This window comes from Pongo pygmaeus, chromosome 1, assembly GCF_028885625.2.
Source record: "Pongo pygmaeus isolate AG05252 chromosome 1, NHGRI_mPonPyg2-v2.0_pri, whole genome shotgun sequence".
Taxonomy (NCBI): Eukaryota; Metazoa; Chordata; class Mammalia; order Primates; family Hominidae; genus Pongo; species Pongo pygmaeus.
In genome coordinates this window covers 42,534,279-42,560,792 of record NC_072373.2, presented here as the reverse complement: position 1 = coordinate 42,560,792, position 26,514 = coordinate 42,534,279, and the positions used below count along the sequence as shown (strand labels likewise).

The window sequence follows — 26,514 nt, the reverse complement described above, 5'->3', positions numbered from 1 at the left end:
GTCACATTCCTACTCCTGTTTCCCATGCCTGGACCCAGGTTGGGCAAACTCTTCCTGTAAAGAACCAGATAGGAACTATTTTGGGCTCTGTGTGCCATATGGTCTCAGTCACAACTACTCATCTCTGCCTCTGTAGCACGAAAGCAATTAGCAACAACATGTCAACAAACATATGTGACCCCATGAAAACTTTATTTATTATGGATATGGAAACCTGAAAATAATGTCTTTCTTTTGATTTTTTCCCCAATCATTAAAAAATGTAAAAACTACTCTTAGGTCGCAAGGTTAAGCCATTCTCAGCTTAGCAGTGGCAGGCTGGATTTGGCTTGTGACCTACAGTTGGTCAATCCCTGATTCCCAAAATGTATTCCTCAGGGATATGGGCAAATACTTATGGGAAATGCTGGATTAAACAGAGTTAAGAAGGATCAGACATTCCCAGGACGGGCTAGCACATGCCAGGGCTCTCTAACTGACCTCATTAGGATTCATCTGTTTCATGGAGGATCTTGCAAGACAAGAATTCCTCAAAACTAGAGTCTGAGGACTGTGCTTTGGGAAACACTGCTCTGCTTGATGCCCTCACTGGGCACATGGTAGAATCTAGAGCTGAGTGCCTTGCTAGCTGGAGATAGGGTCAGAGCTCTTGACTGCCCTGGCAGTCTTGACACATCACGCTGTCTGTGTCCCCTGAGTGGTTCAGAGCCACACATGCCAAGACTAGCCCACCAGAGCACCAGGCCTCCCAGCTCTCTGGGATTGTCCATGCATACACTTCCTTATTCTTCCTGGTTTCCAGGACCTAAGGAGAGGCACATTTTGGTTGAGTGATTATAACCCTAGGGACCATGGGTAGCTGCATGTCAGGAAACACTCCTCAACTTCCTGGCCCTGATGGATTAAAGGAGAGGTACTTACAGGTTATTTCTTCGCTGTGGACTACTGTCCCAGCATGAATAGGGCATCATTATTGAATTATTTTGACAGGAAGGAGACTGGTGTATGCTGCATAGTAATAATGTATTTACATGTGTACAGAGTTTACCAAGCACCTCTGTGTTGTTTTTGCATCTGTTTATTACACTTGCCCTTGAGGGGAGGTGGGAAAGATTTTTAAAAAATTTATACATGCAGAGACTGCAGCTCAGAGAAGCTAAGAGACTTGCCCCTGCCCACACAGCCAGTGGTAGAGCCTGAACTCAAACCCAGGTCTCATCTCACCTCAGGGGCTGCTTTCCCCATCGCTCTATTGTCCTTAAAGTGATGGGTGACTAGGCAATGAAGTAATTCTCTAGGAAAGCATGACCAATTTCCCTTTCTCCACCTCCCTCTTTTTCCTCCACCCCTCCCCCCTCAGCCCCCATATATATGCCCAAATCTCCACAAAGCCTTGCTTGCCTGCAAACCTTTACTTCCGAAACGACTTCCACGGCTGGGACGGCAACATTCCACCCACAGCTAAGCCTCTGATTGGTGAATGGTGAGGGTGCCTGTCTAACTTTTCTTTTCTGTAAAAAGAACCAGCCGCCTCCAGGAAGCCAGCCCTCAAGCATCACTTACAGGACCAGAGGTGAGCATGGGGGATTCTCGGTTACTTTTCTTTGAAGGACTAGACCTCTGCTTTCTTTGTGAAAAGGGGTCAGGGACAGCAGAAGTCAATTTTTTTTGAGTGTTGATGTAGGGACAAGACATGACTGTGATGAGGAGCTGCTTTCACCAATTTAACACCAAGAAGAATTGAGGCTGCTTGGGAGGACGGCCAGGAGGAACACGAGACTGAGAGATGAATTTTCAACAGAGGCTGCAAAGCCTGTGGAGTTTAGCCAGGCGCGGTGGCTCACACCTGTAATCCCAGCACTTTGGGAGGCTGAGATGGGCAGATCATTTAAGGTCAGGAGTTCAAGACCAGCCTGGCCAACATGGTGAAACCCTGTCTCTACTAAAAATACAAAAACAAAATTAGTTGGGCATGTGTTTTTGATCTTTTCAGATATAAAAATCCCAGCTACTTGGGAGACCGAGGCATGAGCATCACTTGAACCTGGTAGGCAGAGGTTGCAGTGAGCCGAGATCATGCCACTGCACTCCAGCCTGGGTGACAGAGTGAAATCCTGTCCAAAAAAAAAAAAAAAAGGCCTGTGGAGTTTGAAAGAACAGAATGAAAAGACATTGAGGGAGATGCTGAAGCATAGCCCCCGTCCCCCATGACCCGTAACCCAGGGGTCGCCGCCTCCCTAGCCCAGGTGCCGGCAGAACCGAGTCTTCTCTGGTCTTCCTCCTGGTGTAGGGGTGGGAGGCAGTTTCTTTAGGTGTCAGACCAGTGCCTGCAGTAAGAAAGGTTCTTAAATGATTGTGTAAAGAAGTATGAAAGAAAGGGAGAAAGTGAGAAAGGGAGGGAGCGAGAGAGGAAGGAATGAAGAAAGAAAGGTAAGGAGGGAGGGAGAGAGGGAGGGAAAGGACAAAGGGCAAAGAAGGCAGGGGGAAAGAAATTCTCTGCATCAGTTATAATAAATACATAATGGCGTTATGTTCCCCAGCTTGGAGGCTCTTCACACAGTCCTTCCCAACTGGCACTTCAGAGGAAGGCTTTAGAGATGATTCATCTGGAAATCTGATGCCTCTCTCTCATTTGGTTACTAAAAAAAGTGAATTTTTAGACTCAAGAGTGAGTGGTTAGTGGAGGTGGCATAGTCTGTGTGTGACCCTGACCTGCCCTCTGTGCCCCTCCCTGGGACCAGGATTAACCCCTCGCTCCCTTGTGATGAGGAGTGAGGGACAGCCGTCTCCTGGGGAGGAGAAAAAGACCTGCCTGCCTATGTGTGCCTGGTGGCTTCAGGGCAGAACTTGGATAAGCACATGTCTAGTTCAGCTCTTTGTTTTCCTGGGTTTGGGCTCCCCAGACGTGGCACATTAGAACCTCCCATTTCTCCACTCTTCTGGGTCAAATTCTGACTCGTAAGTTGTAGGCTAGAGAGAACTGCAATGGAGAAGGAGGAGGTGCAGGGAGTGTGGGTGTGGATGGGCAAGGTGGGGAAGAGCAGGTGGACAGATGGCAAGACGAGCGGCCTTAAGTTTGAGGGGCAGAAAGACCCCTGCTTCACCCCGAGTGCACACTAGCAAGGCTGCTGGTTTGCAATAGTCTCAACTTTCCCATTGGAGAGTGCTCGAGATCGGCCCGGGGAGACCCTCAAAGCATTTTCCCAGGGCATGCCACTCTGGGTCAGAGGGCCGGCCTCACAGGCTGCCTCCCTTTCTTTCAGCAGATCCTCCTGCCCTCCTTTGCTGGCGACAGGCTCTCAAATGCAGATGGCTGCGCTCCCTTACCTGGGTTTTACCCTGCTTCTCTGGAGCCAGGTACCAGGGGCCCAGGGCCAAGAATTCCAATTTGGGCCCTGCCAAGTGAAGGGGGTTGTTCCCCAGAAACTGTGGGAAGCCTTCTGGGCTGTGAAAGACACTATGGTGAGTAAAGTGCTGTTCTGGACCCAGTCGCGGGGGTTCCTGGGGGCAGTGGGCCGGTGGGGCGAGGGGATGCTATTTTATGATTCTGGAGTTCTTCACAGCTTGCTAATCAGTTTTCAGTTCCCATATAATAACTCTGTGAGGTCAGAAGGCACCACAAGCCCCATTTACACATGAGGAAATTGGGGCTCAGAAAAAATGTGGGCAGCCTCGAGTGAAATAAGCAGTGCCCAAGGGAAACCATGAAGAGAGCTAGATTTATCCAAGCTTCATCCCGAATGGAGTCTTCGGCTCTAAATCTGAGAACTGGAATGAGTGGCTGGGCTGCAGAGGAAGCTCCAAGGGCAAGAGGCAGCTCTGGGGTGCAGGCTGTCCTCCCTCACATCCTGCTTCCTCACCACATGGAATATGGAGCCAAAATTTTGCCCGTAGTGGTTCTTAGAGCAGATAGGCTTATTTCCTCCCATCTCAAATGACCAGAGGCATCAGACCGCTTCCTTATCAAATCTATGTTCAGGCTCTAAGAATACGAAGAACTCCTGGGACTTCATTTGCTCCTAGGGGGCCAAGCTTAGTCATTTTCATGGCTGCAACCTTGTCTCCCCTCCCCATGGGCCAGCTCAGCCCAGCCCTTCCTGGGTCCTCCCTTGGTCCCTCTGGCCTTTGAGATCTCACAGACTAGATAGATTTAGGGGTCTAGGGAAGCAGCACATATTTGCAGAGTTGGTTTCTATGCTGACCTCTAACCTGGAGACGTCTTTTCTTTCTGTTTGCAAAGCAAGCTCAGGATAACATCACGAGTGTGCGGCTGCTGCAGCAGGAGGTTCTGCAGAATGTCTCGGTAATCAGACCTCAGGGATACCACCCTCTGTGGGACTGGGCTACTGTGGGTGGGAGTGCAAGGTTTTCTTAGGGGAGGTTGATGAAAGCCCTTCACTTCTTCCCTGGACTGACTTTACACAGGACAGGGCCAGGCTGTGAGCCAGGGAAGTCAGTGTCTGGGGTTATTGCTATGTGGTATGTGTGTGCAGTGGTACTGGGAGATGGGGAGGGTGGAGGCTTGTAAACATCTTTCTCCATTTAGCCAGAGAATTATATATTTCTCTTTTACTTGTGTAGGCCCAATAGGCATCTACTTAGGTTCATGTCCTCTCTTCCGTTTTCATCCTTTTTTCTGGGTCCTTTTTCCTGAGTCCTCCTTTGGTCCATCTGGCCTTTGATATCTCATAGACTGGATAGATTTAGGGGGTCCAGGGAAGCAGCACATACTTGCAGAGCTGGTTTCTATGCTGACCCCTAACCTGGAGACATCTTTTCTTTCTGTCATGTGAGCTCATGTGAAGTGAGCTCATGACTTAAAATACCTAACAAAAGGATTCATCCTTTCTTTCACCACAATCAGGTAGAGTATGTTATCAAGGATGGGTCACCATCTTCTCGTCACCCATCTAGTGGGCACAAACCTACTGAGCCCTGAGCCCTGAAAGATGTGGCACTTCAGGAGCTTGAGGGGGCTAGAGTGCAATTGCTGTGTCCAAAGATATTAGTTTCTCCTCATTTCTTCTGTTCTCAGTCATTTTCCAGCAAACTCTATATCACCAAGTCCAAGGTCAAGCCCTTTTCGGGGTCCATCACATCCCATAGCTGTTAGAGAGGCCATGTGGCATAGAAGAAAGAGAATATTAACCAGATGGGGAGTCAGGAATCCTGGGAGCTAGGCTGTGTCTGCCACTGATTGACTATGTGACCTGGGGCAGGTCATTTCTCTCCCTGGGTCTTGGTTCCTCCTCTCAAACAAAGAGCTGCTCTCCATGGCCCCTGAAGGCTCCTACAGATCTAAGGTTCATCATCACCTTCTAGAAGATCCCTATCTCTGCTGTGCTTATCTTGCCTTGGGTGGCATGTGGGTTGTTCCTTCAGGGGGTCAGGGTGGGCAGAGGCCTTGGCTCAGCAGTGACCCAGACTTTCCCCAGGATGCTGAGAGCTGTTACCTTGTCCACACCCTGCTGGAGTTCTACTTGAAAACTGTTTTCAAAAACTATCACAATAGAACAGTTGAAGTCAGGACTCTGAAGTCATTCTCTACTCTGGCCAACAACTTTGTTCTCATTGTGTCACAACTGCAACCCAGTGTGAGTAGCACAGGCTCTGGATACTGACAGCTCTGGGTTCAAGTCTAGGTCTGCTTCCAATCTGCTGGGTGACCCTCTGCAAAGTCCTCCACCTCCCTGGGCTTCAGTTAATGTTATCTGTAAAATGGGGATGATCACTCCTGCCTGGCAGAATTGCTGCGAGAATTAAAGGAGGCAGCCCCCTTTCACAAGGTGGGAGTTTAGTATTGGCTACCTTGGGGATGCAGGATTCAGCCCTGGGCTCTCAGGCTTTGGGAGGCCCTGTGGCATCACCAGGAAAACTGAGAGGGAGTTTGCATCTGCTCCTACCTAAAAATTGGCACAACTTCTTTTCCCATGTTATGCAGCAAGAAAATGAGATGTTTTCCATCAGAGACAGTGCACACAGGCGGTTTCTGCTATTCCGGAGAGCATTCAAACAGGTAAGGCCAAGAGCTGAGAGCTTGCCCATCCAGCAGAATAGACTAGTCCGAACTATCACACGAGGGCGCCTCAGAGACCCAATGCAGAATGTAATGCAGGGGACACCATCAGCTTTGCCCCAAAGACCCCTGACTTAGCAGGAGTACAGTTATATTTGCCGAAGCATCGTAAACTAAGTGGTCTTTTTTCTTCCAGTTTTCAAGTTAAAGTGCTTTTATATTTCCCTACAAGATGATTTTACTAAAGGAAATTTCCCTGTGTTTTGTAGGTACTTGGGCTGGGCAACTGAAGTCAGAAGAGAGGGAGAAAGAAGGGAGACACCCCACCCCCACCCCATACACATCTGCAGTATTTTCCATGATGCTCAACTGGTCTGGTTGTGAAAAACAATTATGGGAAATTATTTTTGCTTTTCTAAAATTATGACAACAAAGAAAACCCAAATTTCATCCCCAGCCCCCCTCAAAACATAAATGATTTTGATCACTTTTTTTTTTTTGAGGAAGAGATGCATCAGCTTTTAAATAAATGGTGAAGAGCAATAACATCTGATGGAGAGGGGCCACCTGGGCTCATTTCACCTGTGCAGTGGATTCAGGTGGTGGGCCACATCCACTCCATACTGCAGTTTGTGGTTCCTGTTGTTAGGGGTGCCATATGTCTTTCCCTTGTTCTTTGCCCACTGATACTCACTAGCCTGTTTGCCCTCACCCCTGAAGCAGATAAACACATGTAGATGGAGGAAAAGTGACAGGCAGGTGGGCTCATCAGAGGCCATCCCAAAGGTGACCCATCCCTTAGATTGGAGTCAGGTCTATTTTAGGCATGGCAGGTTGGAAGAAAGACTATTCTCATAGCTAACATGGCTGACCTTCAACCCTCTTTTCCCTTTAGTTGGACGTAGAAGCAGCTCTGACCAAAGCCCTTGGGGAAGTGGACATTCTTCTGACCTGGATGCAGAAATTCTACAAGCTTTGAGTGTCTAGACCAGGACCTCCCTCCCCCTGGCACTGGTTCATTCCCTGTGTCATTTCAAACAGTCTCCCTTCCTATGCTGTTCACTGGACACTTCACGCCCTTGGCCGTGGGTCCCATTCTTGGCCCAGGATTATTGTCAAAGAAGTCATTCTTTAAGCCAGTGACAGACAGGGAAGGTGCCTCTGGATGCTGTGAAGAGTCTACAAAGAAGATTCTTGTATCTATTACAACTCTATTTAATTAATGTCAGTATTTCAACTGAAGTTCTATTTATTTGTGAGACTGTAAGTCTCACAGCAGAATATTGTGCCCCACGCTTCTTTACCCCTCACAATCCTTGCCACAGTGTGGGGCAGTGGATGGGTGCTTAGTAAGTACTTAATAAACTGTGGTTTTTTTTTTTTTTTTGGCCTGTCTTTGGATTGTTAAAAAACAGAGAGGGATGTAAAACTGAACTTTAGAGCATGAAAATCACACTGTCTTCTGATATCTGCAGGGACAGACCATTGGGGTGGGGGTAAGGTGCATCAGTTTGAAAAGTAAATTATAAAATGTGGATTAAAGTGCCCAGCACAAAGCAGATCCTCAATAAACATTTCATTTCCCACCCACACTCACCAGCTCACCCCATCATCCCTTTCCCTTGGTGCCCTCCTTTTTTTTATCCTAGTCATTCTTCCCTAATCTGCCACTTGAGTGTCAAGCTGACCTTGCTGACGGTGACATTGCACCTGGATGTACTGTCCAATCTGTGATGACATTCCCTGCTAATAAAAGACAACATAACTCAAGTCTGGCAGACCTTCTTCTCTATTTCTGGATGAATGCCCAGTGAGACTGTGTTGTACAGCCAGAAAAGGCCTTCTTCCCAATAGCAAGGCTGTGCATCTAGCCTCAAGCTCTGGCTGAACTTTGTGGTCGACATCAATCTAAAGATACAGTGTCTGACTATAACCTTGTTCCAAAAACCTAGGCAAAGAGTATACATAGGAGGTGAGATATCTCTTCCATGACATAAGTGCTATTGCAGAGCCGTGGCCACCCAGGAACTCCTGACTGCTTTCCTTCCCCTCCTTGCTATGCATTATCTGGAACTGGCTAAGAAATGGGGAACATTTGTGAAAGCCAAGAAATGTAATGGTTTTGGATGAATAAAATAGACCAAAGTTAAGGTAAATGCACAAATATCAGTGTCAGGCTATGGAAGAAAGATAAAGAGATGACAAATACTTTTTTTTTTTTTTTTTTTTTTTTTTTAGAGGGGAGATGCTGAGGTCAGGGCACTTATGTGCATCGAGTGATGGAGACAGAGTAAAGAGAATTTATGGATATATATGCATATCTCGCTAATAAGTTTGGTTTATCATCACATCAAGATAAATTGCCTTTAGCATAGAACTTGAGATAAGTAGACGTCCACTAGCAAGTGCTAACATTTGGATCAGGGCAAAGGTGTTTCCAGGAGTGTTTTTATACCAGACCCCTGCTTAGTCTATGGGGCTGAGGCATGTCACATAACTCAGAGCAAGAACCTTCTATTTGTGTAAGACCCAACCCTGGGAAGGATGCCCGAGACAATAGCTATGCCTCTGCCCCAGCCTGAAGCCATGTGATCTAGAGCCTGGGCATCAACAACCCTGTGGTCAAAGATATGGAAGAAACGCTCTGCAAATCCCACAGCCTGTTTGACAGCTTGGAAAGGAAACAAGTGGCATTGGGACAATTGCTATGCATGCCTACAGCTTACCTGTCAACTACGGGGCGCTGTCAAGGTGTGCAAGAGGACCTGGGGGCAGAGCCATGCTCAGGGCACAGATAGATGGGGATGGGAGTTGAGATGGGGCATGGGAAGTGATAAGGGCTCTGAGAACACATGAAGCAGGTATTGGACATCAGCAGACAGATGAGACTCCTTGGTACCACAGCCTGAGCCTGGGGTTGGGGAACAGCTGGGGAGTTGTCAGGCAGGAACATTGATGTAGTCATCTGAATCACTGTCCTCCATCATGGTGGCAGGCTGGTGGTAGAGGCTCACGTATACACAGCTGGTCTTCAGAGATGGGGCATGGAGCCAGGGAGATTCAGACACCTGGAGACAATGAAAGAAGCATCACTGGATCTGGATAGGGTGATTTTGATATCTCCCCAAGTGGATTTTCATATCGGGCAATGGGGCATGGGCATAGCTGCTGAGTTCCAGAAGGCAAAGACACAGAGATGGCTCAGCTCCATCAGGTGGAGTAGCCCTGGGGATTTTCAGGGTAGTGCCTCACCCGAGATAACCAGAAAACCTAATGTGGGCAGGAAATGCCTTAAATGGGGCTCAGAGTAAAATCATGTGGCTAAGCATGGGCCTGAAAGAGACCCAGCTGCCAGAGGAGTATCCCCTCGGGGATAAGATGCTATGACTTATGGAATAAATATGCATCTTCTTAGGGAGTTATTCAGAAGTAGAGTGAGTCACCCTCGGCACCTCTGTAAGGGCTCAGAGATGCTGTGATGTGGCGTCGTGACAGTGCATTCCAGGAAGGGGGATGGATGGTGAAGGGGATAAGATGGCAGCCCACATGGAACACTGGTGCTCCTCTTCCCCAGACGGAAACTTCAGGATCATCCACCTTGAGGACAGTCAGTTCTCAGAAGACAGGGCTGTGCCAGTGACCCCAACATGGCACAGTTACTATTGCATCCACTGAGGAAGGCCACAAGGGGGACGGTTATGTATTTAAACACAAGCTCTGAGAATTAGATGTCCAGCAGCCTGAATATAGTAGGCATTCAGGAAGTACTCATTGAAAGGAACTTTTATATATTTTGTACTGTACTAAAGAGGGAAGCAGCAGCAGCTTGCTTTGAAAATATGTCTTCCATCAGTCAAGGAAGTAAGAAGCCACAAAACAGAAAAGAAAAAAAGAGAGAAGGTTGAAAAGAAAAGTAACAGTGAAAGCAAAGAAAACTAAGCAACAAAATTACATGGTCCTGGTATAAATGTCAGTGAGGATGAAACTCAGTCAAGTAATCAATGAAAGACAGCTAATAAGCACATGTTGGTAGCACTCCACTTAGATGATATAAGACCAGTCAAGAAAGACCTGGATCCCAGAACAGCTCAAGATGTCAACCCGAAGCAAATTAACCAGCACATAACAATAGGAGAAACGATACACAAAGTTGGAGGTGACACAGAGAAAAGAGAGATGATCAAGATAAAGTTTCCAGGGTGAGAAGGAAGGTGGTAATACCTGAGCTTCCTTTAGAGGCCAAAGAAGAGGCTGAGGACGGGGAAGAAGATGAGGCTGAGGATGGGGAAGAGGATGAGGCAGAGGAAATCCTCGATGTATGATATGGTTTTTTGTTTTTGTTAAATTAAATGAACTTTGAAAAAAGTGAGCAAGCCCTTTGTTAGTTTTTCACACTATCTTCTATTATGTTTTAATTAACTTTCTTTGTCTGATAATAGAGATGGTTTTAGATTTGCTAAAAAAAAACCCAAAAATTTATCTTTCACTGCCTGTTACAGTTCATCATTTGAGATTAACTTATTTGGCTTAAGAAACGGAAATGCTCCCCATGGAAGCTATAATAATGAGTCATTAAGCATAGGCACCTTTTTGTAAACTTGTTCCATCAAGATTTTTGCCCCTACTAGTGGGAATGAGAGTTTCAAGTAGAGAGGCAGGGTCAGCTTGGAACAAGGTGCAAGCCCAGATGAGGGTCTGTGTGGTCACAGGGTAGTTTTAGAGAAAAGGGCTGCTGGAAAGACGGAGTAGACAGACAGTGTTGCCCCTGTTGTCCCTCCTGGTTGCTGCACCATCCTCTGGAGTCAATGGTCAGTATTCAGGTACCAGGAACTTGTGCACATATTTTCGAAGCAAGCTGCTGCTGCTTCCCTCTTTAGTAAAGTACAAAATATATCAAAGTTCCTTTCAATGAGTACTTACTGAATGTCTACTATGGTTCAGCCTGCTGAACACTGCCACGCCGGTGTGAACCTTCTCTAGCGGGGGTGGGGAAGGGCAAGCTGGAGAAGCCGGAGGGGACTGCACACAACTACCTTTTGTTGCTGGGTACCACTCTCCTCTGTGTAGCCAGGCCCACGATTGACCAGCTGGGGATTAAATTTCTCAGCCTGCCTTGAAGGGAGGGTCACTACATGGTTAAGTTTGAGCCTCTAGGATGCAAGTAGAAATGGTGGGAAACGTCAGGGTCATGGGCTTAAGAAGCAGCATTCTCTTCCTCCCTCCTGTAAGCTGGGACGTGCACACGGTCCTGGTGCCTGAGTACTGACCATGGAGCTGGCAAGACTCCAGAGGATGGCGCAGCAACCAGACAGAGGGAATTTCAGTCCTGAGACGACCTCTTGGCTCACTGGCTCAGGCCTCCTCTTCCTGTCCCTGTCTCTGAGCCTTTACTTGGGGAGGGGGAAGTAGGCTTCCACCGTGTAGGCCCTGTCTTTTGGAGTCTGCTGCATTAGATTAGTCTACGCGCGAATTAAACAAGGGATTTTCTTTTCCCAGGCGGCTGCCGAAGATGGCGGAGGTGCAGGTCCTGGTGCTTGATGATGGAGGCCATCTCCTAGGCCCCCTGGCGACCATCGTGGCTAACTAGGTACTGCTGGGCTGGAAGGTGGTGGTCGTACGCTGCGAGGGCATCAACATTTCTGGCAATTTCTACAGAAACAAGTTGAAGTACCTGGCTTTCCCCCGCAAGCGGATGAACACCAACCCTTTCCGAGGTCCCTACCACTTCCCGGCCCCCAGACGCATCTTCTGGCACAAGTGCGAGGCTTGCTGCCCCACGAGACCAAGTGAGGCCAGGCCGCCCTGGACCGCCTCAAGGTGTTTGACGGCATCCCACCGCCCTACGACAAGAAAAAGCGGAGGGTGGTTCCTGCTGCCCTCAAGGTCGTGCGTCTGAAGCTTACAAGAAAGTTTGCCTACCTGGAGCGCCTGGCTCACAAGGGTGGCTGGAAGTACCAGGCAGTGACAGCCACTCTGGAGAAGAAGAGGAAGGAGAAGGCCAAGATCCACTACCGGGAGAAGAAACAGCTCATGAGGCTACGGAAGCGGGCCGAGAAGAACGTGGAGAAGAAAACTGACAAATACACACAGGTCCTCAAGACCCACGGACTCCTGGTCTGAGCCCAATAAAGACTGTTAATTTCTTATGCTTGGCCTGGCCTGCCCTTCCTCCATCGTCGCCCTGGAATGTGCGGGAACCAGGGGCAGCAGCAGTCCGGGTGCCACAGGCAGCCTGGGACATAGGAAGCTGGGAGCAAGGAAAGGGTCTTAGTCATTGCTTTCTGAGGTTACTTGAAAGCACTCAGAGAATTGTGCAGGTGTAATTTATCTATGACCAATAGGAAGAGCAACCAGTTACTATTAGCAAAAAGGAGCCGGAAGACTAATTGGAGGGGCCCTACCTTGTGAGTGAGGCGTCTGTTTAACTTTCCACCTGGTCATATAACTCTGCAGCTGTTAGAATGTGCAAGCGCTTGGGGACAACATGAGCTTGCTGTTGTACAAAGGGTATTTATAGAAGCATAGACTGGGAAGATGTGCGACCAAGGGGTTACAGGCATTGCCTGTGCTCCTCACCTATATTTTGTAATCAGAATCAAATAAATTATTTTTAAAGAAAAAAAACAGGGATTTTTACCACACCCTTAAAAAAAAACTTTATTCTGGGTTCTGCGTGTTTTGGACACTGTAGGCTGCTTTAGAGAATAAAAAGCTTTCTCATCTCAATTCTTAAACAAAGATGAACGGATAAAGGCTTTCTACCCAACCATCAGTGGCCCTGAGTGGAAACGAGAGTTCCCTCCGTCCACTCTAGATTTAAAGATGAATCCTCCTCACTCAAGGTGTTGAACCCTGTCTACATCTCTCCCAAGTCATCCTCTAGACCAGTCTAAACGGCCTCCAGAGAAGGGTAAATTACCTCCTCTCACCTTCGAGAGTTTACTAGAAAGTTCTCGCGCACAGGAAGGTGAACTGTCTAGGTAGCTTCCACCTCCCTAGGACCCGCTAGAAATCTAATCTCCACGAGAAAGCCTTTCACATAACTGTGGAGCTGCCACCTATCGTTCTCTGCTAAGCCAGCTGCATCCAGCACGCAGGTATCCCATGACAACTGCTTGGCTAGAAGCCACGGAACCAGGTCTTCCACAGTTCCCGGTATTCAACCTCCTGACACCAAACAAGGAGGAAACTAAAACAACTTGTTCCTCGGCTCAGGGCCCAGGAGCTGCTGGGAAACCCGCTCTCCAGATCACGGCGGCGGCGCGGGAAGCCACACTCGGGTCCCCGCCCAGGGCTGGGGCCGCCCAGTCGGGCCGCGGCTGCCAATCAGGGCAGGAGCGGAGCTTACCTGCAGCGGGGCGGGGGGCAACGGCGCTCCGGGGCCTGGAACGGGGGCCTCCCCCGTGCCTAGGGAACAGCGAGGGCGAGGTGAGGCGGTGGCCGAGGCTCCCGCCCCACCGTCATGCTACTGCTCCCAGCTCCACCCCCGCCCCACCCCCAGCTCCACCCTGTGGGAAGCCCTGGCACCTAGGAGAGCTCCCCGCTGCGCCTGGCTTTCCCGGAGCCAGCGCACTCTTTCCGCTACTCTCTGCAGCCCGCCCGGCGGCTCACCTGCAGCGTCCGCTCCACGAGCGCGCCGCGGGCAGGCGCTGTAGATGTTGTTTTGGGAGCGCGGTCGTGGCGACCCGCGGGGCCTCTGGGAGCTCTCCAGGGCGCGCATCCTCACGGCCAGTCGGCGGGCCCGCCTGGAGAGGGCTTCCCCACAAAGCCACAGAAAGAGGGAGGAAAATGGCATCAGAGGCCCGTGCCACCCTCCCCAAACGAAAGGCTGCCTCCTCCCTCGGGCTTGGCAGTGTCTGACCTGGAGATGCTCCAAGCGTGGGGAATGTACGAGGCACGGCCTTGACCTGCCCTGAAGACCAAAGGACCCAGGCCACTCTCCTCCTCAGACCAGTGGCCCCCACTTCCCTAACTTCCCTACACCCCAGGCTGCTCATCAAAAGCTCCCTGAGTTTCCCATGGAAGTTCAAAAGGGGATTCTGAACGCTGTGGGCTCTTTGGGCAGCTCAGATCTCCCTACCGAAGCCCCCAGCCCAGCTGCTCACCTTTCCTCCTTTCAACAGCCCTTTTCACCACCAGCCCCAGAAGTGCCAGCAGGAAAAGGCCCAGGATGGTCGGGATCAGGATGTGAAATCCTTGGCCTTCCCTCCCAGACTGTGAGCCATAGTCCAATGCTCTGGGGAGGGAAGGAAAGGGAGAGAGGGAGGAAGAGATTATTAAAGGAGGTAGGTCGAGGGCGTGCTCCTGTGTAGCCAACGTTTTTGGAGATGACTTACAGGTTTGTCCTTTTGTTAACAGAATTCACTCCACTCCTCCCTCAAACAGACTTGCCTATGGAGTCACAAAACTTGAATTCAAATTCATATTCCGCCTTTTACTGGTTGTGTGATCTTGAATGAGTCTCCTAACCTCTCTAAGCCTTATCTCTCCATAAATGGATATAGTAAAATCTATTTCGCAGAACTGTTATGAGGACGAAATAAGAGTGGATATAAGGAATTTAATGCACTTTCCAGTGTTCGGCACCTCAGTTTCTTCACGAGATTATTGCAGATATTGACTGGGCTACTTCCTTATAATGGTAGGGGAAAGGATGTTTTTCTCATAGTGCTCCTTCTGCCTAGAAGTTTTCCCCTCAATTTTCCCTGCATATTGAAATCTTACTTTTCTTAAAGGACATTGTGTAAGTCCTCTTTTCTTCCTAATTATGGTAAGCCAGATTTGTGTGTGTGTGTGTGTATGTGTGTGTGTGCGCGCGCTTTAGGTTTCCAATTCTGTGGTCATGCCTGTTTCAGACTTTATCACAGTCAGACTTATGTTAGTAAGATCTAGATGTTGCATATCGTCATCTTCTTATATCTTCAGGACATAGCACAATGCCCGCCACATAGTAGAGAATAAGAAAATGCTGGTTGGCCTTGATGTTTTTCCCTACTAACAGGTAGGAATCAAGAGTCCTGGTTCTATTTGAAACCACTTGGTTCTCATGGCCCCAGTTTCTCCTATCTATAGAACCCAAATGATTTTGGAGGTCTTCTTTCTCACTATCACCTTTGTCTTTGCTTATGCAAAACCAATTTTGATTATTATACAGGTTTTTTTTTTTTTTGGAGTCTGCTATAATGCTTCCCCCTAGTGGTATATTGCAGTACTTCCTTGGACTGCACCCCAGCCTTTAGACTGGTGCTGTCCGGGAGAAATGTGAGTCACTTATGTAATTTTAAATTTCCTAGTAGCCACATTAAAACAGTAAAAGGAAATGGGTGAAAGTAATTTTATATTAGTAGTTTAATAGTTAATTTTATTTTTATTCTCATTTAGTTCTTCCCCATAAAAATAGATCTGAATGAATCTAAGTGACTGGAAGAGCTGGGTCTCACTTCTTTCTACAGGATCAATGCTGGGGCATTGACAAGTGTGTTTTTGTTAAAGGAACTAATGAGTTAATGAGCTATACTCATAGGTGGTATATTTCACAGTGGCCTAGAGACAAAGCCAAGGAGGGTGTCTAATAATGGACATTGCAGTGAGTTTCAGTGGATCTCTTAATTCTAGCCTAACACTAGATCCTGGACAGTGGTCTCTTACCTCTGCCTGTGCAGCCTGGTGTGGTGGTTGTAGCTGGGCATCTGGGGCTTGAGCAGCCCCTCCAGAGCTGAGATTTTTGAGGCTGTAGTGGATGGCAGGAAGGTTGGGGGCTTGTCACTTGCTACTGAAGATGCTCTGGACACTCGAGGGCGGTGGGTGATTTGGGTGGTGGGGGAGGAGTAGTGGACTGGAGGGACCTTGGTCCTTTGAGCTGGCGTGGTAACTGCAGGAGGTAGCAGGAAAAAGGGATGTTCCTTTTATACACTCTATTCTCCAACAGGATTAGGTCACCACCTCTTTCCACAACATACCCTTCCCTTTTATGCAGACTACTTTTGTTCTTGCAGGCCTCAGGGCCTAAAATCCTTTTTAACATGCTATCTAGGCCTACTCAATTCCAAGTATATTTGCTTCAAATACCATTTCTTCCAGGAAGCCTTCCCTGACTTCCCAGGTAGAAGAGCTTGCCCCCCTCTGAGCAGGGGGAAAACCCTTTTTGTAGTTCTATTCCCACTCTGCCTTGTGCTGTATTTGTGTGCTAATCTGTTCTCCCCCATCTCACACCTATCGGTCACAAACTTGGCTACATGATCTGTTCAATTACACTATCCCTCTTGGCTCTCAGCAGGGTTACCTAGTATAATAATGTTCAATTAGTGTGTCTACCTCATAGGCATATGGGATAATATGATGGAAATATCGCATGTCAAAATGCATTTAAAACTGGACGATGATATAAAAATGTAAAGGTATCATTAGTATGAACATCCTTAATCTTTTAGTTGCAACATAGAGTTAAAATCATTAGATGCCAGCAGGTAGAAGACAGCCCTAGGGGAAGCACCAGACATGATGATCTCCAGCTGGGAAATGTCTGCCCAGTCTTGGTTTCCGCAGTCATTCATAAAAAGAGCTAGATTTTGTGAGTGAAGCACAAACATCATTGCTTGTGGTGCCACCTGGTGGTAATATGTAACTTCTGCAGCTAGGACCAGGTGACCTGACTGTCGGACAGGCTTGAAGGATAGGGACAGTAGATCTCAGGGAGGTATGTGCCCTCTCTAAAGGCAGGGAATACACACCTAAGACTCATCTCAGCTCTGCCAACCACTCTATGAACTGAACATAGACCCCCTCCTCCATTTTCACACTGCCACAGCATCTCACCCACCTCTCCTTCCCTCGCTATGGTGAACTGACCTCTGGTTACGAATTTGGAAGAACTGGCATATGCAGGCATCTGGAACAAATAGGGCAGATGAAACCATTTTGGAGTCTCAGGCATTGGCTGCTCTTCCCATGATGGCTCGTATTCTATTGGAAGGAAGAGGAATATGTTGGTGGTCTCTAGGAGGAGACTGAGGCTTGGGTGTAAACTGAAGCTAATTCAGCCAAAGTGGATGACAGTGAGGGGATGAGGGCAGGGTCCACTGAAAGAAGCAGAGAAGGAGCTGGGTTGGGGGCTTCCCTGGAGGAAATACTGGTTCCCCCAGTCCAGTCAACATTCCCTGCAAAATCAGCAGAGGTCATTGGGATTCTAGGCTGTTGAATTACTGCTGCATATGTGTGGGGAACTCAGTGGAGGAAAGGAGAAAGGTGGGATTCCAGAGAAATAAAGGATCAGGTCATAGAGTAATAAGATTGGCCTATAAATGTGGCTGGATAAATTAGTGTCTTTCCTTTATTTCTCATGGGACAATTACGTTGGATAGTTATTTCCTGTTGCTTCCAATTTCCTCCATCTCAGAGCCTCTCCTCAATCTCAAGCCTCCACTCCCCTCATGCCCTGGGTAGGATGAACAATACAAAGAGAGCACGTATCTTGTTCCTTTCATCCATGTTGGCTAGAAAATTCTGTGGACCATGGAGTTAATTGACTATGAGGTTTCATATGGATCTCAATCATTATGTGGCTTATATGGCAACAGTGTAAGAGTCTAGGAGACTGTTACAGTTAGATGGCTGTCCCAATCTTCCCAAGTGGAAACATTTTCTGGGTAGTCTGAGCCTCCAATCAGCAGAGGAACCTACCACTGTGGACATTCAGGGTGACTTTCTGGGTCTTTCCTCGGTCTGTGTTCATGCCCGCTCCACAGGCGTAGACTCCGCTGTCACTTTCGGTCAGCTGTGTTACCTCCACTAGGAACAGATTCTTGTGTGGGTATTGCTTCAGAGTGACTCGGCCCTTGTATTCCGCCTTGATGAAGTTGGTGGTGGATACCACGGTACCACATGTTCCAGATGCAGCCATCTCCCGGCACAGATATATCCTCACATGCATTTCAGGAAGTGGGCACTTGATGGTAACTGATCCACCCAGCTCCCCCTCTACCTTTACTTCTGGGAGGATCCTCAGGGCCCCCGATACTGCAGAGAGAGGAGATTAATGCAGAGGGAGCCCCATCTCTAGCTATATCCCAGCCCCATCTACTTCCCAGCTCCAGCTGTCTCTCCAGCCCTAGCCCAGGCCCCAGCCCAACCTCACATTCATCCCCAGATCCAGCCCTGTCCCCATTATTAGCCTGGCCTCAGCCTGTCCTTAGCCACAGCCTTATCCTCATTTCTTTTTTCTTTTTCTTTTCTTTTCTTTCTTTCTTCTCCTTTCTTTCTTTCTTTCTTCTCCTTTCTTTCTTTCTTTTTCTTTCTTTCTTTCTTTCTTTCTTTCTTTCTTTTTCTTTCTTTCTCTTTCTTTCTTTCCCTTCCTTCCTTCCTCTCTCTTTTCTCTCTCTCTTTCTTTCTTCTTTCTTTCTTTCTTTCTCTTTCTTTCTTTCTTTCTTTCTTTCTTTCTTTCTTTCTTTCTTTCTTTCTTTCTTTCCTTTCCTTTCCTTCCTTCCTTCCTTTTCTTCTTTTTTTTTTAATTTATAGGATCTCACTGTGTTACGCAGGCTGGAGAGCAGTGGTGTGATCATGACTCACTACAGCCTCAACCTCCTGGGCTCAAGCAATCCTCCCAGCTCAGCCTCCCAAGTAGCAGGGACTACAGGTGCATGCTGCCATTCCTGGCTAATTTTTGTCTTTTTTGTAGAGATGGGGTTTTCATTATGTTGCCCACGCTGGTCTCAAACTCATGGCCTCAAGTGATCTGCCTGCCTCAGCCTCCCAAAGTGCTGGGATTGAGCCACCATGCCCAACCCTTATTCTCATTTCTACCCTTAGTCTCAACTTCAGCCTCGTCCCATCCCCAACCCTATTCACAACCTCAGGCCAGCTCTGTGTTCACCCCCAATCCTATGCCCTAGCGTTACCTTAATTTAATCCCCAGCTTTGGCCTCACCACCAAACCCAAACCCATAAGGACCCAGACACTAAACCCTTGAGATGATAATCAAAAGTATATCACCCACTCCAAAGAGAGATAATATGCCTCAGGTGACCCCAAACAGCATACAGCCCCCATGTGACCTCAGTGTGGTGCTGGGAGCATGGTGCGGTTGTGTTGCAACAGGTTTTCCTTTCCAGTTTGGTTTCGCCCAGGCGCATCCATCCAGCCATTCATCCACAGCTCTATTTATTAAATCATTCAACAAGCGTTTATTGAATGCCTTTCCTGCGACAGTAAACCAGCGGGCATCCCTCCCTCAGCCACAGATCATTTAGTGAGTGATACCAATCAATGGCCAGTGAGCAGTGTAATACATCCCATGAGAGAGATCGCACGGGGTTCCCTGGAAGGAGCAAACCTGGGCGCCTGATGTAGGCTGTTGCAGGGGGTGGCGTGGTCGGAGGAAGGCTTTCTGGAATAAGTGACGTCTGAGTTGTGACCTGAAGGAATGGGTATGGAGGGCAACTGAGAGAGTGATGATGCTCATCATGGAGGCAGGGGACATAGGAGGGGAAGTGAGATTGTGTGTGCATGTGTGCACAGGTGTGCACACACTGTATGTGTGCTGGGGAGGGATAAAACATGTGGTTCATGAGTCCCTGACATCATAAAGCTTATGCTTTGAGTGACAGAAGTCAGGTCTAATGCACTTGAGCCAGCTACAGAAGAGGGTAAGGCCATGTCTGATTAATTGCCAACTAAGTGGATCCCATAAGTGTCTGCGTATTTCTGGGAAGAAAGTTCATAGGGTAAAGTGTGTGTGTGTGGTGAGGTGGGGCTGGAAGGCTGAAGTGGGGAGAAGAGATTCTTCCAAATAGCCAGAACAGTCCCCCTAACCGTCCGGGATATGAGAGAGAACATAGCATGTCCATGGGCAGAGAGACATTTGCAAACGTACTGAGATTTATCCACAGGGCACACGTTAAGAAGAGCACTATCGAGTTTAGTCAAACAAGAGTCAGGGATAGCTTAGGAAAGAGGTGGGGCTTGAGGCTTTGGGGTAAAGACATTCTGGGCAAAGGGAAGAATTCTGACAATGGTAGAGAGGTAAAAACAATCATGGGAGGGGAAAAGGGGGTTGGGGGGGTGGGGAGGGTTGGAGAGGGAGGACGTACAGGAGGACGTTGAGATCTAAAAGTGTAGCTGATGTAAACATGGTAGGGACAGACAGATGGACCAACCAAAACCACGAGTTCTGACATGGAAACCCTCACATGAAAAACCCAGCACTGCTTTAAACCCACTGGAAATTGAGTCATGAGGTAGCCTCACGACTAGACATTGCAATGGAAAGGTGACCTGTCACAAAGTGTCAATCAACAGACAAAGACCCAATCAAAGGAAGGTCTGGAGGAATCACCTTGTGCATCCAGACAGCCCCCATCTGTGTGGGAAGTTGAATGCCGAGGGTGGAAGCACGTGGAAGTATTCAAATGAGACTAACCCAGCCAGGAAGGGGGTGTGACTGCCACTTTCCCAAGAGCAAGATGGTACAAAATGGGCAGGGGGAAGATAGAAGAGATGGGGTCATCACCTATGTAGCAACCTCCGGCAGCCTCAGGCCTCCCAGGGTTGAGCTTTCGGTAAATCCCTGGCTTGCCTGTTCAGCTCCTTGTGCAGACCCTAGATGGATGAAGTGCAAGGAAAGCTGCTGGCTATGCTGAGCTCTGGTCCACAAGGAAGCAGTAGTTGGATATGTGAAAATGACCAGACCCCAGGAAAAAGAAACTAGTTCTCCTCAAGTTCATGGTAGCTTCTAACCTATTCCCAAGACTTAGTAAAGCAGATTTTGAAAACAGAGAAAAGACAGGTATAAGCTACTGGTTTAGACATCTAAAGTAGCACTGTGTGCATGAGACTCATCTGAGGAGAATGGCTACAATGCAGATGACCTGGTCCCATTCTTAGGAAAGGTGATTACATCTGTCTAGGGTATGGTCTAGAAATACGTGTTTTTAAACAGGTGTCCCAGGTGCCCTTGCATTTCTGCAATCCTGGACTATATAACATTTACAAATGATTCTGGGGAAGAAAGGGAGGAATGAAAGAAGGCACCGAAAGGAACCAACCTGTTCAACAGTAATATTTCTGAGAGGCTGCTAAGTAAGTGACATTAATCTCTAAATTGGTGACTTGATTTTCAGTGGTTATGGTAGGGAAGAGGGAGATATGTGGCTTAAAGAGTCACTCTCAATATATAAACGGATGTAAATATATGATTGGAAAATGGGAAAAAATTTTCACCATACAAAATAAGGTCAAGGTCCATAGGTCCTTGGTGGCTGGGGAGCTCTGGAGAGAGACTCTGGCGCCCACTTAGGGGTGATTTTCCAGGTGGAAGTGCAGATGAGGACCTAGTCAATTCAAATAAGAGCAGATCTCGGGAAGAGGAGAGCTGGCCTGTGATTTTTATGTTTATCAAACGGGGCATGGATTTTTTTTTTGAAGGATGAGAAACAACCCACTCAGCTTCTTATTTCCAAATATAGTAACCTGGGTGTGTCCAGGCCTGCAGCCTGTCACAAAGAATGAAGTGTCTACCTCCTTTCAAAGGCCAGCCCCTCCACCTGTATCCTGAGTCCATCATTCTCACCTGTTTTAGAACTTCTTGTCTGCAATGATCCTGTTGGAGAAAAATGGCCTTCTCATCTAGCATTGCCATAGCTTACACACATGTCCTGCTATTGCCCATCTTTTCTTCTCTTTCTTTTTTTAAGACAGGGTCTTTCTCTGTCACCCAGGCTGGGGTGCAGTGGTGCAGTCTTGGCTCACTGCAGCCTCCACTTCCTGGGCTCAATTGAGGCTCCCACTTCAGCCTCCTGAGTAGCTGGGATTACAGGTGCCTGCCACCATGCGTGGCGAATTTTTTTTTTTTTTAGAGATGGGCTTTCACCCAGGCTGGTCTTGAATCCCAGGCTCAAATGATCCACCCACCTCAGCCTCCCAAAGTGTTGGAATTACAGGCATGAGTCTCCATGCCTGGCTTTGCCCATCTTTAGAAACCCCTCAGTTGACCTTTGCCTCCCCTTCACCTGCCAACACACCTCTTTATTCTCTTTCTCAAATCAGTCATCAAATTCGCTAAATCAAATTCACTTCCATACCTCCCAATTTCTCTTCAATCCACTTCTATCAGAATTTTGTGTCCAGTATTCCACTGAAACTGCTCTTGTCAAGTCACTGAAATTCTCCTGTTGCAACATGTAATGGTCACCTCTTTGTCTTCATTTCCCCTCATCCTCTCAGCAGTGGTTGACAGAATGGAGCCGGCCCAGCTTGAAACACACCCTTGGTGTGGCTTCCTTAGTGCATACCCTCAACGGTGGCTCCCTGTCAGCCTGCATTCTTCCTCTCCTTCTCTCCTACCTCTCCATCCTGGGCTAGCCCAGGCCCTGTGCCTTGGACCTGTTCTTTTCTCTGTCCTGCCTCCCTCTCTCCCCTCACTCGCTCATTGACTCCCATGGCTTTTAAGGCTAATGCTATAGATTCCACCAAAATGTGATCTCCAGTCTTCCTCTGAGCTCCAGACTTGCTCTGACATCTCCACTTGGACCCTACTTGAATGTGTAAGATATATGCCAAACTTAGGACAGCCGAGAAAGAGCTGATTTCTCTTCCAAAACCTGACCTTCACATACTCTTCCAATGACCCCATCATCCACCCATCTGCTGAAGCCTAGAACTCATCTTCACGTTAAAGAATCAAAAATAAATTTTAAGTGTGTGTGTGTGTCTGTGTGTGTGTGTCTGTGTATGCTGGGTCCCAGCATCAAATGTATGTATGTATGTATGTATTATTATTATCATTAGTCAAGGTAAGAATGTTTGAAAGCTCACACTGCATGACACTGCCTTGCTTTATTATAGAGCTCTACACAGGGCTCCAGGCAAAGTGGTCTACAGTTTGTGCCTCATGCGCTGGGCCCTAGGGAGACCCACTCCAGCATTTGCAGGACCTGGAGTAGGAGTACAAATTAAGGCCCAAATACTATATATCTGAATATTTTTAAGTTATAAATCAAGCTAATGAACTGTTAAATAAAATTTGCTTTACTTCCCTAGCTTGACTAATGCACCCTCCTTGGATGTCCACTCTACTCCGTGGCCATGCAGGGAAAACAACCCCAAGCTTCTGCCCCCAGCCTCTCATTCCTTCCTCTTGCCCACAGCACAAGGGTCCTGGTATATACATAGTAGATACCCCAGCTTGCAAGTACAGTCTTCGTCCACCCCCACCTTCTTCCCAAATAGCCACCCATGGCCACCTTTTATAGGCCAGGGGTCAACCTCAAGAGGAAGACCCGGGATAGAAGCTTGCACCATCATTGAAAGGGGGCCCAGAGTCATGTGGACAGGGAATTCTAGTTCTAAAAGAGAGAGTTTCGGTAGGGCATGGTGGCTCAGGCCTGTAATCCCAGCACTTTGGGAGGCAGAGGCAGGCTGATCACTTGAGTCCAGGAGTTTGAGACCAGCCTGGGCAACATGGTGAGACCCTATCTCTATTAAAAATACAAAAATTAGCCAGGAGAGGTGGCATGTGCCTGTAGTCCCAGCTACTCAGGAGGCTGATGTGGGAGGATCACTTGAGTCTGGGAAGTTGAGGTTGCAGTGAGTCGTGATCACACCACTGCATTCCAGCCTGGGTGACGGGAGTGAGATCCTGTCTCAAAAAAAAGTGGGGTTGGGTGTGGGCTTGGGGCATGTGCATCCCCCTGGCCTGCAAACTGCTCACCCTGTGGGCATGGGCATGACTGGAGAAGGGTGGAGCCCATAGCAGGATCCCTTTTGGCGCAGCAAGAATGAGGGTACTTCTCTGGACAGACTGAAGTGGTGCAATTTGAGGACCCTTCATGCCTTTAGGTCTTCCACTCCCCACCAAATCCTCTCTTCCTCCTCAGGCCTAAGTTTAGTCAACCATCCACCATGCCCTCCTATGTCCTACTACCTCTCACAGTGTTTGATGTTTCATGTAAACTCCATTCCGCTGGACTTTTAGAGATTTTCAATCTTCAGCTTAACAAATATCTGAGTTTCTTTCATACTCAAGACATCGCAAAGAAAGCAAACATCAATAGGAAGCCACTTTAACCCACAAGGAACTTATCACTGAATAAACCAAATTAAGATGGACACACATTGAACATAATACAAGGCAGCTATTGGGCTCAGAAGAGGGGGCTCAGGAATGTCTACAATAAGGAGGTGAAGTTTGAGATGGACTTTGAAGAACCCATAAAAAGTGAAGGTGGCCAGGTGCAGTGGCTCAAGCCTGGAATCCCAGCACTTTGGGAGGCCGAGGCGGGTGGATCATCTGAGGTCAGGAGTTCAAGACCAGCCTGGCCAACATGGGAAAACCCTGTCTCTACTAAAAATACAAAATTTAGCTGGTCACGATAGCGCACACCTGTAATCCCAGCTACTTGGGAAGCTGAGGCAGGAGAATCGCTTGAACCCAGGAGGCGGAGGTTGCAGTGTGATGAGATTGCACCACTGCACTCCAGTCAGGGCAACAGAGAGAGACTCTGTCTCAAAAAAAAAAAAAAAAAAAAAAAAAAGAAAAAAAAGGTGAAGGTGAGAGGAAGGGTGTTCCTGGCAGAAGGCACAGCGTGGGCAAAGACATGGTGGCAGGAGTGTGTGGCTTGTGTTCAATGAGGAGTCCTGTTGGCCGGAGGTTAGGAAAGTGTTGGGGAGTATGGTTGGCTCAGAGTATGAAAGGGGGTACAGGGAGGAGTGTATATTGACTTCAGTAGGCAGTAGGAGTCATTAGAGGTTCTTGGGAGAGGTAATCCTGTGATTAGAAGTCAAGTTTAAGAAAATCAATCTGGCACTGCAGGCATTCTGAGTTAGAGGAAGTGGGAAAGATAGTTAAGAGGGGATTGTGTGTTCTTTTCCCGTCCATTTCCTCTGTTACCTTCCTAGTATCAATTGCTGCTGCTTCTTATCCCAGTAGACATGGATCTAGAAACTGCAATGATTTGGCCATTGACTGGATCAAGGTCTGAATGAGGATACATGGGAAGAGGTGGTAATTAGCCATTCTGGCATTTTGTGGCTGATGATTAGAGATACTTCAGACAGGTGAAATAGCTGGTTTGGATGGTGATCAATGAAGAATTTGAGGTAAGGTTACGCAGTTTACATTTCAAATCTTGGTGGAATATTGAAGTAGAGGTTGACCAGGAGACAGTTGTAAGTTGAGATATGGAATTCAGGAAATAGATTAGAGCTACTGAATGGATTACAGAATTTTCATTTAGGGTTGAAAGTTGGAAATTCGGGACTGAAAAAGATCTATAGAAAGAGTGTAGAGGTATGAAGAAAGAAGTACGGAGACACTTGCTTTAAGATCCCATATTAATAGGCTAATATGTTTAGGAGAGATGACACCTTCAGCTCTTAAGAGTTAACACCTGGCTGGGCACAGTGGCTCACACCTATAATCCCAGCGCTTTGTGAAGCTGAGCCAGGAGGATCACTTAAGGCCACAAGTTCAAGACCATCCTGGGCAAAACAGCAAGACCCCATCTCTACAAAAAAATTAAAAATTAGCTGGGCATGGTGGCATGCACTTGTAGTCCTAGCTACTAGAGAGTCTGGGATGGTAGGATCACTCGAGCCCAGGAGTACAAGACTGCAGTGAGCCATGATCACACCACTGCACTCCAGCCTGGGTGATATAGTTAACGCCTGACTAAAACAGGAGAGTGTCTGGAGTGGAGAAAGGAGCATTAGCGTGGAGTGAGGAGGGCATCCAACACCTCACGTGGCCTCCATTCTTGTCCTGCCCTAGGTGTTGGTTCGCAACTGAATCCATCCAGAAACATCAGAGCTAGAGCTACCAGGCAATTCTTCTACTTGTGGCCAATTCAATCCTCATTCAGAGGTCTGAAGTGTTTCCCCACAGTACTTACCTGGCAGGAAGTAAAGTGGCCAAAGCCAGAAGTCCATTGTTCCTTCTAGAGTGCAAGGTCCCTCCAAGAGCCCCTAGAGAGAGGGACGGAGACACGCTGCTTACTCAAGAACCCTTCACAATCTGGAGCTGGAAAGAGATTTCTAGCCCCCACGAGGAACAAAGCTTGATGATGAGGAAATGACAACCTCCCTTGTTTGCTAACTATTCTTAGGCTAAAAAGAGAGTGCTGACAAACCACAGCGGAAGTCAGGAGCTGAGAAAACATGTTGTGCGGAGTAAGAAAGGGTCACCCTGTTCAAAAGGCATCTAAGAAGTTCCTCCAGACATTAGCAGTGACCAGGCCTGATATTCCTTTGTCTTGGTGCTTTTTCTTAGCAGGGCCTCCCGTGCTTTATGTATACTCATTGGCTTCCGTGCTGGGGTCATTTGCTTTCATTCTGCCTTCAGGGTAAAAGAGCCTTATTACCAATTTTCCCCACCTGAGAAAGGCTGTATGGGCATATGCTTGGGCCTGAAGTCAGAAGATGCTGACTGTGGTCCTTACCAGTCACCAGTTAACTCATCTTTACAAATGTTTTTGAGCACCTACTATGTGGGGATACTAACTATGGACTT

At 47.8% G+C, this 26,514-nt stretch overlaps 2 protein-coding genes and 1 pseudogene across 8 annotated transcripts; 2 read left to right on the top strand and 1 right to left on the bottom strand.

Annotated features, from left to right (window-relative positions):
* Nucleotides 1–1,786: 1,786 nt before the first annotated feature.
* IL24 (interleukin 24) lies at nucleotides 1,787–8,060 on the top strand. Of its 3 annotated transcripts, none has more exons than XM_054478383.2 (6): nucleotides 1,787–1,830; nucleotides 3,267–3,462; nucleotides 4,241–4,303; nucleotides 5,436–5,594; nucleotides 5,942–6,016; nucleotides 6,912–7,395. In XM_054478383.2, exons 1-6 carry the CDS (start codon nucleotides 1,787–1,789, stop codon nucleotides 6,993–6,995), a joined length of 621 nt encoding a protein of 206 aa, XP_054334358.1. In that variant the 3' UTR covers nucleotides 6,996–7,395. The 3 variants fall into 3 exon arrangements, with proteins under 3 accessions (XP_054334358.1, XP_054334281.1, XP_054334437.1); XM_054478306.2 differs by having other exon boundaries at nucleotides 3,264–3,462; XM_054478462.2 differs by lacking the exon at nucleotides 5,436–5,594 and having other exon boundaries at nucleotides 3,264–3,462; nucleotides 6,912–8,060.
* Nucleotides 8,061–8,252: 192 nt separating this feature from the next.
* Nucleotides 8,253–26,037, bottom strand: FCMR (Fc mu receptor). 5 transcript variants are annotated; one of them, XM_054477858.2, is made up of 8 exons: nucleotides 25,898–26,037; nucleotides 17,696–18,031; nucleotides 16,865–16,978; nucleotides 15,665–15,887; nucleotides 14,122–14,252; nucleotides 13,628–13,771; nucleotides 13,365–13,423; nucleotides 8,253–9,084 (listed from the first exon to the last, which is right to left on the bottom strand). In XM_054477858.2, exons 1-8 carry the CDS (start codon nucleotides 25,932–25,934, stop codon nucleotides 8,956–8,958), a joined length of 1,173 nt encoding a protein of 390 aa, XP_054333833.1. In that variant the 5' UTR covers nucleotides 25,935–26,037; the 3' UTR covers nucleotides 8,253–8,955. The 5 variants fall into 5 exon arrangements, with proteins under 5 accessions (XP_054333833.1, XP_054334011.1, XP_054334084.1 ...); XM_054478036.2 differs by lacking the exon at nucleotides 13,365–13,423 and having other exon boundaries at nucleotides 25,898–26,031; XM_054478109.2 differs by lacking the exon at nucleotides 17,696–18,031 and having other exon boundaries at nucleotides 25,898–26,031.
* On the top strand, nucleotides 11,526–12,136 carry LOC129031840 (large ribosomal subunit protein uL13-like; annotated as a pseudogene).
* Nucleotides 26,038–26,514: the final 477 nt, after the last annotated feature.

Coding starts and splice junctions, on each gene's coding strand:
- IL24 (XM_054478306.2), top strand. CDS start 1,787: ATGAATTTTCAACAGAGGCTGCAAAGCCTGTGGAGTTTAGCCAG. Junction 1,831..3,263: donor AGCCTGTGGAGTTTAGCCAG/GCGCGGTGGCTC, acceptor CCTTTCTTTCAG/CAGATCCTCCTGCCCTCCTT. Junction 5,595..5,941: donor TGTCACAACTGCAACCCAGT/GTGAGTAGCACA, acceptor CATGTTATGCAG/CAAGAAAATGAGATGTTTTC.
- FCMR (XM_054477858.2), bottom strand. CDS start 25,934: ATGGACTTCTGGCTTTGGCCACTTTACTTCCTGCCAG. Junction 15,888..16,864: donor TTCCAAATTCGTAACCAGAG/GTCAGTTCACCA, acceptor TACCTCCTGCAG/TTACCACGCCAGCTCAAAGG. Junction 14,253..15,664: donor ACCAGGCTGCACAGGCAGAG/GTAAGAGACCAC, acceptor TTCCCTCCCCAG/AGCATTGGACTATGGCTCAC.